Here is a 12,453-nt window from a genome sequence, read left to right as displayed (position 1 = left end):
TGGTGTCTGCATGACCTATACAAGGAAGCTAAGTGCACAGGACAGATTTAACATATACTAGTAACCCTAATTTGGTTTTTGTTGAGAAAAAATATCAAAACTAAATGTACTTCATTTACAACTGATAAATTTCAGTTTACTATCATAGTTTTGAAAATATATTAAAACTGTATTTTGATTTTGATTACAAAGAGTTTTGCACTAAATACAATTACAATGTACAGTAATATACAGACTTTACATGTCCACTACCCAATCTACTTAGATAAAACACATGAACAATAATATGTAAAATTAAAACACTTCTATCCCTTTAAAGTTTAACCACATTCCGCAATTTCAAAACTTTCCTTCATATTTTTTTTTTTATTTTCTAAATATACAAGTGTTTAACACTTTGTGAAAATAGGTCTTTACAGCACAGGATTTAACTTACCCACACAACCATAGAGTACTTCGTAAGTATTCAAAAATGTTAACATACCATTTAGTAGACAATGTAATTCTTACAATTTTGAAGGTTAAACTGTATGCTTACAAATAATGTAATAAGAGCAGCAGAATTTTTTATAACAACAGGGCACATAGTATTAATCTATCAGCAGAAATAATAATGATACAAGTAGTCACAGGAATAAATCTTATTTCATTTACAAAGTTCACAATTTTTGTCAACTGAATTCAAACCTAATTTTTTCACAAGAACATGCAAAACAGATTTTCTTGCATTCTAAAATGTAAAAGAAATAAAAATTTATAAATCATGTACAATTTTTGGAAACTTACGTCAACATAACCACTGTGATGTCATAATGTTGTGCATGATGTTTCAATGGCAAAGAGGGTAAAACTTGGTTTAAACTTTAATGAAAAGATATGGAATAAAAAGAAAATGGGCTTGTATTACATGTAGGATACAAATATCTTTCACTTGTAAACACCACCTTTTACGTTTTCTATACCACTGCTGAAAAACATTGCATCTACAGTCTTCCCTCAGTATAAGACATTTTCTATCTTGCAGGTGACATATATTTCAATCTTACACTGACAATGGGTGAAAGATGTTTCGATCTTACACTGACAACAGGTGAAAGATGTTTCGATCTTACACTGACAACAGGTGAAAGTTGTTTCGATCTTACACTGACAACAGGTGAAAGTTGTTTCAATCTTACACTGACAACGGGTGAAAGATGTTTCGATCTTACACTGATGAAAAGTGAAAGGTATTTTGATCTTGCACTGAGGAATGGTGAAAAGATATTTCGATCTCACATTGACAGGTATTCAAACTTACACTGAAACTTCTATACATACAAGTGCTTGTATAGCATTTTACATACACAGTGAATTTTTAACAAGTGAATTTAAAATACTCAAAAAGAGGCAAGTTATTTCTTTTTGGAAGACATTGTTTTTTTTTTGATATGTTTAAACCAAGCATAGGTAGAAAGTTGAATGATGAGAATAACACACAAGACTTTAACATAAGGCCTAAACAAAGGATTGTTTGTTTTTGGTAACATGCTAAAAAAAATTAGGGTAGGTAGATCAGTAATATATATTTTTTTTTTGTTTGATTTTTTTTTATTAAGTGGGACTTTTCGGAAACTATTTTTGTGTCAAACAAGGAACAGAAATTATTTGGTCACTGTGAACTTAAGTTTAACATACTGAGATCAATAATTATTGGTCATTTACCAGTCATAAGTGACTGTTCTTAGTCAATATGACCTTGACCTTTGACCTATTTACCTCAAAATCAATAGGGTCATCTGTTGGTCATGATCAACCTCCCTATCAAGTTTCATGAGCCCAAGAGTCCGGAAACTGTTTAACTGTTCCGGGTAACTGTGACCTTGACCTTTGACCTACTGACCTCAAAATCAATAGGGATCATCTGCTGGTCATAATTAACCTTAAACGTTAAACGTACAATGCACAGTGACATAAAAATTTAGGGTAGGTCGAGATACTAGAAACAAACAATTTTTTAAAAAGCCTAATGAAAAATAATACATCAGAAAATAAAAATCTTATGTAAATTATGATAAGGTACATCTTCACACCTGATAAATGTTTGAATAAATTCTTCCATAAAATGAACATGAAGTTCCTAACAACTAGAAAACATTTGGATAAATAATTTCATAAAATGAAATTCCTTAAAAGCAAGAATTCTTCCTTAAAATAAAATTAAATGAGAATTTTATAACAATACTCCTTTGGATAAATTCTTCTATAAAATGAATACGAAGTTCTTAACAAGAATCTACTGGGATAAATTTTCCAAAAAATTAACAAGAAATTCCTTACAGCAAGAATCAAACAAGAATTCATTTGAATACATTCTTCAACAGGAGGGCCATGATGGCGCTATATATCACTCACCAGAGTTGATCTGGCCTACTGACCTAGTTTTTGACCCCACATGAACAAGAGTTGAACTTGACCTAAAGATCATCAAGACAAACATTCTGATTATATTTCATTAAGATTTGGTTAAAACTGTGGCCTCTGGAGATTTCACATGTTTTTCCTTAGATTTGACCAGGTAACCTAGTTTTTGACCCCACATGACCCAGATTCCAACTTGACCTAGAAATGATTAGGACAAACATTCGACCAAGTTTCATAAAGACTGAGTTACAACTGTGGCCTCTAGTGTTCACAAGCTTTTCCTTTGATTTGACCAGGTGACCTAGTTTTTGACCACACATGACCTAGATTCAAACTTGACCTAGAAATCATCAAGCCAAACTTTCTGACTAAGCTTCATAAATATTGGGACACAACTGTGGCCTTAAGAATGCTCACAAGCTTTTCATTTGATCTGACCAGGTGACCAAGTTTTTGACCCAACATATTACCTAGTTTTGAACTTGACTTAGAGATCATCAAGACTAACTTTCTGACAAAGTTTCATAAAGATTGGGTCAAAAATGTTATCACTAAGAGTGTTCACAAGCTTTTCATTTGATCTGACCTAGTGACCTGGTTTTTGACCCCCAATGACCCTGTTTCAAACTTGACTTAGAGATCATCGAGACTAACATTCTGACTAAGTTTCATAAAGATTGGGTCAAAAATGTGGTCTCTAGAGTGTTCACAAGCTTTTCCTTTGATCTGACCTATTGACCTAGTTTTTGACCCCACATGACCCAGTTCCAAACTTGACCTAGAGATTATCAAGACTAACATTCTGACCAAGTTTCATAAAAATTGGGTCAAAAATGTGGTTCACAAGCTTTTCATTTGATCTGACCTACTGACCTAGTTTTTGACCCTACATGACCCAGTTTTGAACTTGATCTAGAGATCATCAAGACTAACATTCTGACCAAGTTTCATAAAGATTGGGTCACAAATGTGGCCTCTAGAGTGTTCACAAGGCAAATGTTGACGCACGCCGCCAGACGCCGGACAATGACCGGTCACAATAGCTCACCTTGAGCACTTTGTGCTCTGGTGAGCTAAAAAAGTCTAAAACAACAATAATCCCTTTACTAACCCCAAACATAGTACATAATGAAAAACATCATGTTAAAGAATGCCCATTAAAAATTCTGTTTCTTTATATCATCATTGATGCCAACAATGAAGACTTGTCTATCACAACTACTTGAAAGTTATTTAAAGATCAAACAACATTTGCCTGAGACTTCCACTTGTGAAACACAGTTACTTAGTAATGCCACTGTGCAACACAATCAACAAGTAGGGAAATAGTGTCTTGAATGTACAGATCAATGCCCAAATATTAAAGAATAAACAATAATCAAGAAGTATGAAATAACATACAAACATACACTACAATGCTGTGTATAACAGTATATAATGGAAGACATGAAAAATAAATTATGTATAGGATATAGTAGAATACATCTATCACAACTTTATGTAACAAGTATACATGATAAAACTTTTTCCTAACTACATGAGTATGTCTGACACAAAAACTATATATCCCCTCTATGCTATATCCTAAACAAAACTATCCAACAAATATTGTAATTTAAACAGTATCTAAAACTACACATCCTGTTAAATATTACACATTAAACATGTTAAACCTGTTTCATTTTGAATATACTATGTTTACAATAAATTCATACAATGCTAAACTTTCTCCCCTATTACAATTAACATGTACGTTCATTAACATACCATACTCTCATAAATGAAATGGCAGAACAGTTTATTAAATATTAACTGTTAAACAGGAAACTGTATTTTGTGTCAAAGTTATGTAAAGCAAACTTCAGAAAAATATTATAAAAAGTAGAATATAAAAAATAAAGTAAAAACTTTAGACAAGGTACTAAAATTAAATTCATGGCAAAAATCTATAAAAAGTCAATAAAGAATAAACTATAAAAAGATGTTCCCATCAAAGGAATTAACACAATGTATGATAACGAAGGAAAAGACTTCAATAGAAATAATTACCAGACTTATCACTGATAAGCCTGAAAGAAAACCACCACAAGTAAGATAAAGTACATGAAATATGTAGACCTGCTTTCAATATCAAAACCACTGTAAAATAGCTGACATATTGGTGCTTAACCTGATGATTCTATCACTAGTACGGCTTTCTGTCTGTTGGTTAAAATCTTACCTTACTGGCTAAATGGCAAATAACATTATCAAGCAATGCTTATGGTTAATTGCTTGCTGGTTACACTGTGGCAGTACCTGTTATTAAATGGCAATTCTTTAAATTATCCTTAAAAAAGAGTGACCAAGAATCATGTCTTAATTTATAAAAGCAGACAAGACAAATACTGTAGCATAGAGTTCGACTGAGCTTATGCACAATAATTTTATAGACATTAAAATGATTCACTGATATTTAAGTTTGGAATTTGTAGCACCAACATAACATACCTGTAATTTATAGAAGTATACTGAAACATAAAAACAAGTGCCATTTTAATGGCACCATTGCAAATGCTATGTTCTGCTAATAAGCAAATACAATATTGCACTATTGGTCAAACGCAATAACTAATCAGCATCTAATGCAATATGAAAATTATGACACACAAATTGCTAAAAAATAATTCACAAATGAAATATTACACATGGTAATTCAAACAAATAGCCACAAATTACAAACAATGCTAAAACTAGAAAATGCTTTTGTAAACAAGAGCTGTCGGAGGACAGCAACGCTCGACTATTCAACAGCCTTGTCAATTGAATGAATACAAAAGTTGAAAAAGGGGCATAATTTTGTAAAATGCAAAGTAGAGGTATTGAACCTCTGTACTGCATGTCATATCATGACAGTGAACAAGTGTGTGAAGTTTCAATCCTTTCCAATTTGTGGATACTGAGATACCAGCTTACATACAAAAACTTAACAAAAAACTGCTAAGTCAAAGGGGCATAATTTTGTAAAAATGCCAAGTAGAGTTATGGGACCTTCACAGTGCATGTTAGATCATGACAGTGAACAAGTGTGTGAAGTTTCAATCCATTCCAATTAGTGGATACTGAGATATCAGATTACATACAAAAACTTAACCAAAAACGGCTAAGTCGAAAAAGGGGCATAATTTTGAAAAAAAAGAGAGTAGAGTTATGGGACTTGCTTAGTGCATGTCAGATCATGATAGTGAACAAGTATGTGAAGTTTCAATCCATTCCCATTAGTAAGTACTGAGATACCAGCTTACATACAAAACCTTAACCAAAAATTTCTAAGTCGAAAAAGGGGCATAATTTTGTAAAAAAGCAAAATAGAGTTATGGAACCTGTGCAATGTAGATCAGTTCATCACAGTGAATAAGTGTGTGAAGTTTCAATCCATTCCCACAAGTGGTTACTGAGTTACCAGCTTACATACAAAACATTAACCAAAAATTTCTAAGTCGAAAAAGGGGCATAATTTTGTAAAAAAGCAAAATAGAGTTATGGAACCTGTGCAATGTAAGTCAGTTTGTCACAGTGAATAAGTGTGTGAAGTTTCAATCCATTCCCACAAGTGGTTACTGAGATACCAGCTTACATACAAAACCTTAACCAAAATCGGGACGCGGACGCCGACGCATGGGCGAGTGCAATAGCTCACTATTCTATGAATAGTCGAGCTAAAAAGCGCATGTCTCCCCCAATGCAAAGTCCTACAGGCAAGAAGTCAATAGGGGTCAGGAGCGAAAGTCAAAGAGACACTGATGGTTGGCTGCAATAGAGATCATCTACTCTGCACGTCCAGTCATCCCGCTAAATTTCAACACTCTTGGCCTAGTGGTTCTCAAGTCACTGTTCAGGCTCCTGTGACCTTGACCTTTGATCAAGTGACCTCAAAATAAATAGAGGTCATCTACTCTGCACGTCCAATCATCCTATCAAGTTTCAACATTGTAGGTCAAGTGGTTCTCAAGTTATTTCCAAAAAATTATTTTACATGAACAGGCCACTGTGACCTTGACCTTTAATAGACTGACCCCAAAATCAATAGGGGTCATCTACTCTGCATGTTCAATCATCCTATGAAGTTTAAACATTCTGGGTCAAATGGTTCTCAAGTTATTGATCGGAACTGGTTATCAATGTTCAGGCCTCTGTGACCTTGACCTTTAACGGAGTGACCCCAAAAACAATAGGGGTCATCTACTCTGCATGAACAATCATCCTATGAAGTTTCAACATTCTGGGTCGAGAGGTTCTCAAGTTATTGATTGGAAATGGTTTTCCATGTTCAGGCCCCTGTGGCCTTGACCTTTAACAGAGTGACCCTAAAATCGTTAGGGGTTATCTACTCTGCACGATCAATCATCCTATGAAGTTTCATCATTCTGGGTCAAGTGGTTCTCAAGTTACTGACTGGAAATGGTTTTCAATGTTCAGGCCCCTGTGACCTTGACCTTTAATGGAGTGACCCCAAAATCGATAGGGGTCATCTACTTTGCATGTACAATCATCCTTTGAAGTTTCAACATTCTGGGTCAAGTGGTTCTCTAGTTATTTATCGGAAATGGTTTTCCATGTTCAGGCCCCTGTGACCTTGACCTTTAATGGAGTGACCCCAAAATCGATAGGGGTCATCTACTCTTCATGACCAATCATCCTATGAAGTTTCAACATTCTGGGTCAAGTGTTTCTCTAGTTATTGATCGGAAATGGTTTTCAATGTTCAGGCCCCTGTGACCTTGACCTTTGACGGAGTGACCCCAAAAACAATAGGGGTCGTCTACTCCAGCAGCCCTACAACCCTATGAAGTTTGAAGGTTCTAGGTCAAATGGTTCTCCAGTTATTGCTCGGAAATGAAGTGTGACGTACGGACGGACGGACGGACAGGGCAAAAACAATATGTCTCCTGGGGGAGACATAATTAACATCTAAGGTCAAAGCTCATGAATTTTCTAAGCTAGCATTACAATCTATACAGTTAAAATGCAGTGTATGTTAACAGTACAGTTAAATATTTCTGTTAACGTTTCTATGGACATTCAAACAGAACACTATATCAAAGTGTCATAAAATGCTACAGCAGGCGGCTCCAGCAATATTATGGCTAGATATATGTTTGAAATATTACAGAAATCGCTAGTATACAGAACATACCCCATAATAAATTTCCAGTCAGAGAAACAACTTAATAATGAAATATTGCACTAACAAAAACAATAGCTCAATGATCACATGTACAACCAACTGAAAACACTTCTTAGTATACATACATAATTTCACCAAGGATGAAACTCTACTACTTGTAACATACAAACAAAACTTTCAACAAAATCTATCAAATTTGTGTTATTTATAGCATCAAAGCCATGCTTAACAAGGCTTTAGACTTTATTCTATTCAAAAGTTAGATTTAAAGTTAATCTTGCAAAACCTGTCAAATGACTGTGTGCTATCACTGATATTTTCAAAATTATCTACAAAAGTCCTGAAGCAGAAATTTTGGTTCCTTGATACCATCTTTCATACCGGAGCTGATTAACTGTAAATCGAGGGCTGAGCGCGAAACTATTGTATCTTGTTCTTTATTTATATACAGTTACAATAGTTTCGCGCTCAGCCCACGAAATATTAATGTTTTTAATTAAACACAATGCAAAGTTGGTCCCCATAACTGTAGATAGTTTAATATGTATCTGAGGAAAATAATAATATCAAAAGCATTTTCACAGACATTTAAAACACTAAACATAATAGAGCTGTTTGTAAAACAAATAAGCCCCAAAGATGCCCAGTCCCAGACAAGTAGCTGTGCAATTTTGTATGCTGTGAGTTTGAACTTTGAATGACTTAAAAAACAACATGGATTATCTACTGATTACAGGCAACCATCCTAAGAAGATAAACAGCCAAATAATTCTTTAATTATATATAGTGAAAACCAATAACCTAAAGGTCACTGTGCCCTTGCCCTTTGACCAAATGATGATCCCCAAAAAAATATGGTACATAAATAACCATGGGCAATCATCTGATAAAGTTTGCAAAGTGTACGCCAAAGCATTAGCCATTAAGGAGAAAAAATTTCAATCTTAGAGTCACTGTGATCTTACTGACCCCCAAGACAGTATGGGTCATCTACTGATCAGAGGCAATCAAATTATGAAGGCTGATGACTGTAGGTCATAGCATTCTTTAGTTATTGAGCAGAAACCATTTTAGTATTAAGCTCGCTGCGACTTGGACCTTTGACCTACTGACCCCATCGCATCAAGATTCATCTATTGACTATAGGCAATCATTCTATAAAGTCTGACAAGTGTAGGACAAATTGTTCTTAAGTTCTTGAGTGGAAACTGTTTTCAGTCAACAGGTCACAGTGACCTTGACCTTTGACCCCTATAGCAACAAGATTCATCTATTTACCAAAGGCAATCATTCTATAAAGTCTGACAAGTGTATGCCAAAGTGTTCTTCAGTCATTGATGGTAAAGATATATTTTGAGTTTCAAGTCATTATCTTATATAGTACCAAAGTTATGTCCAGAAAATGAAGTTTGTTAAAAAATTTAAGTATGAAAGGGGCATAATTTGGTCAAAAATAGAAATCAGAGTTATGGGGATTGTTACCACACATGCAGATGATGCTGATAAAGATACATTTTAAGTTTTAAGTCTTTATCTTATATTGCATTAAAGTTATATCCAGAAAGCGAAGATTGCAAAAAAACTTTAAGAACAAAAGGGGCATAATTCTGTCAAAAATACAATTAGAGTTATGGGGATTGTAACCACACATGCAAATGATGATTATAAAGAAAAAAAATTAATTTCAAGTCATTATCTTTTAAAGTACCAAAGATATGTCTATAAACGAAGCTTTCGAAAAAATCTAACATGAAAGTAATTCCAAGTATAACAACTTTGTGACCTTGACCTTGGGTATAATGGGCCCAGCCCCTGCACATACTTTGTTTGTATGCTGGACAATGTTTATGTGAACTTACAGTATGATATAAGCAATAGTAACAAAGATATGACAGATTAAAAGTTGCATAAACACTTTAACCTTAAAAATAACTCAAGTATAACACCTTGGTGACCTTGACCTTGGGTATAATTGGCTCAGCCCCTAAACATATTTTGTTTATATACTGGACAATGTTTATGTGAAGTTACAGTAAGATATAAGCAATAGTAACAAAGATATGACAGAAAAACAAAGATTGCCGAAAAACTTTAAACAAGAAAGGTCATGCCGACGCCAGGGCGAGTAGAATAGCCTCCCTATTCTCCGAATAATGGAGCTAAAAATGGTCTACAGACCAACAGACTGAAAATGAGCAAAACAATAAACCCCCTCTTCTTTGAAGTGGGGCAAAAAATGGACAAGGTTAAGCTATCTCAAATGTACCACTAACAGATCTTTCAAACCTATTATAATCAATGCATCTACTAAAATAGAGAAGGAATCTAAACAATTGAGCACATCATGATATGAGCCGCGCCATGAGAAAACCAACATAGTGGGTTTGCGACCAGCATGGATCCAGACCAGCCTGCGCATCCGCGCAGGCTGGTCAGGATCCATGCTGTTCGCTAACAGTTTCTCTAATTGCAGTAGACTTTGAAAGCGAACAGCATGAATCCTGACCAGACTTAGCGGATGCGCAGGCTGGTCTGGATCCATGCTGGTCGCAAACCCACTATGTTGGTTTTCTCATGGCACGGCTCATATGATCATGATAATAAACAGGTTTGTTCTGCAAATACATATTATGCCACACTGAAAAAAAAACTATAGTGAGCAAGTTTTGTTCCCTAGTTCTGGTGGAACTTGATACATACATGTATTACTCAAGCATAAACACAACTAACATAAAAGCTAATGCAGCTTGAAAACTAGAAGCTATAGTTGTTAATGATAATATTGTGTCAGCAATGAGAGAATTTACTTTAAGAATAGAGACATCTATAAAAATAATTTGACATTAGGAATTTCCCAGAAAGGTCACTTTACAGAATAAAACTATACCGTTTGTATGATACTAAAATGAAATTGAAAATATATATGGCTTAATGCACATTTTGTTTAACATGTCTTAAATATTTTCAAAATAAGGCACATAACTGACTAAAATAAAATTTTGTAAAAATTTACAAACTATGCCAATCAAAATGGACTGTTTCATTGCACTGCCAAAATCTGGTAACGAAACAAGTATGAAAATAATAAAGAACTTACAAATGAAAAAAAAGTTATGAAAATGGATTATATTTTTTGTTCCTAAAAGCTAACTGGCAATTACCTAGCACATATTGGTGAAAACATCTTAACATACAAAATATTTTGAAAGATATATAACAATTCAACTGACTATTCCATAATTGAGATTCTAGCATGTCAAAAATCTTGTAAAAAGATGGAACTGGGAAAAACGAATAACTTGCACAAGCAACTTGCTTTACAAAAGCCATAGTAATTCACAGCAACCATAATTTGTTCCCATTATTTACTTCACTGAAACTGCGGGACTTCAGTCAGCAATCCTGTTTCAAATTTCTATATCATTACAACTCATGACCCTTGTAATGTTTAAAGTACAGACTCTCTGGATGCAACAACTTCTTCAACATTGAGATTTTCTTGTTCCCCACCATCTGGTTCATCTGCATTCTGCCCCGAGAATCGTGGATCGCGCCCCATCCAGCACCTGGGCAGGAACAAGGTCCAGAGGTAGATAGCCACACAAGCCCAGCAGGATGCCATCTTCGCCCACACAGCTGCCCAGTTCAAACCAAACCTTTTAATGTCTGACTCTGCTGGTCTATCGAAGTAAAATATAACATTAGATTTAACACTCTGACTTCTTTATAGGAAATTAAAATGTTTAAACCAAGCTGAACTTTAAACTAGCCATCAAAATAGTTTGAAATGTTTTAAAAGCTTTAGCTGAAATCACAAAATCAAATATTTGTAACTCTGTAAATGCCTGCTTATTTTCAAACAGAGCAATATTTTGTTGTCCGTGTAGGCTGATCTTGGTCTGCACTGTTTGCTATTCGGTCAGTGAATACCCCTTTGAAGAGTAATTGGTACTGCCCAAATTACCAGTCCATTTTAGAAATTTAGCAGGTGAAAGCACCATTAATGCATCATATTCTTACTTTATAAAGCAAATACAACTTAAGGTGGAATGCCCCCCAATTTTTTTTTGCCGAATTTCGTCCTGAAATTTATATTGTACAAAATTCAAAATATATGCGATTGAGTTCCGGTTTTACTTTGTCGCCATATTGTTTGTGTTTTTTGCTATTGTGTCATAAACATGGCCCCTGACGTCACTTTTCGTGCAACGCCCAGTTCCGGGTACTTTAGGCATTTTTCCTTTCCTGCGCTCTGAATGTCATATCAATGAAAAATGCAAAATAACTGTCACTTTGCATTTAGAAAATGCTACTCAATGGTATAAAATTCAGCGAATTAAGATTTACCCTTAGGACGTCAGAGACAATATTGTGACGCCACAACGGAAAAACTCACATCAAGTTTTGATACAAATTTTGCCTTAAAATCCAGTTTATAAAAAATTGACTCGATAAAAAAATGTAAAAATTTTGGTATGTTGTTTCGCAGTGTGTGTACGTCTAGTAGACACATAAATACGTAGGGGTCACCGACTTTAATTTTTTAATAATTGACGATATTTTACCCCTACCCCATTAAGAAATGACACATTTAATCGTCTTTTTTTTAACAAAATAATCTAGAGAATATGAGAAGCTGCATGTATTAACGGTAAATTCGGAATGAATTGATGAAATGAATCAACATGAAAGTATTGAGAGACATATGTTGATTTGCTAAGAAAGTGTTAAAGAAAAAGTCGAATTTTTTTAAAACATGATATAACATTCAGGTGATTACGGACCTGTTCTGAAAAGAAGAATTGTAGATATGAAATATCTTAATGAGATATTTGATAAAGGGTGTAAATTATGTAAACAGCATTTCGCATCTAAGGATAGTA

The 12,453-nt window shown here is 34.4% G+C and overlaps 1 protein-coding gene across 3 annotated transcripts in view; it reads right to left on the bottom strand.

Moving 5' to 3' along the window:
* Window positions 1-10,184: 10,184 nt before the first annotated feature.
* The window catches only part of LOC123566597 (serine incorporator 5-like), a 61,487-nt gene continuing 59,218 nt past the window's right edge, over window positions 10,185-12,453 (bottom strand). For all 3 annotated transcript variants that reach the window (XM_045360858.2, XM_045360859.2, XM_045360860.2), the window contains exon 14: window positions 10,185-11,250. In XM_045360858.2, the coding sequence (XP_045216793.2) occupies window positions 11,019-11,250 (232 nt within the window). In that variant the 3' untranslated portion in view covers window positions 10,185-11,018. The remainder of the gene's footprint in view (window positions 11,251-12,453) is intronic.

This window comes from Mercenaria mercenaria, chromosome 8 (assembly GCF_021730395.1).
Source record: "Mercenaria mercenaria strain notata chromosome 8, MADL_Memer_1, whole genome shotgun sequence".
NCBI lineage: Eukaryota > Metazoa > Mollusca > Bivalvia > Venerida > Veneridae > Mercenaria > Mercenaria mercenaria.
The sequence above is the reverse complement of the archived record's forward strand: the minus strand, read 5'-3'. Positions and strand labels throughout refer to the sequence as shown.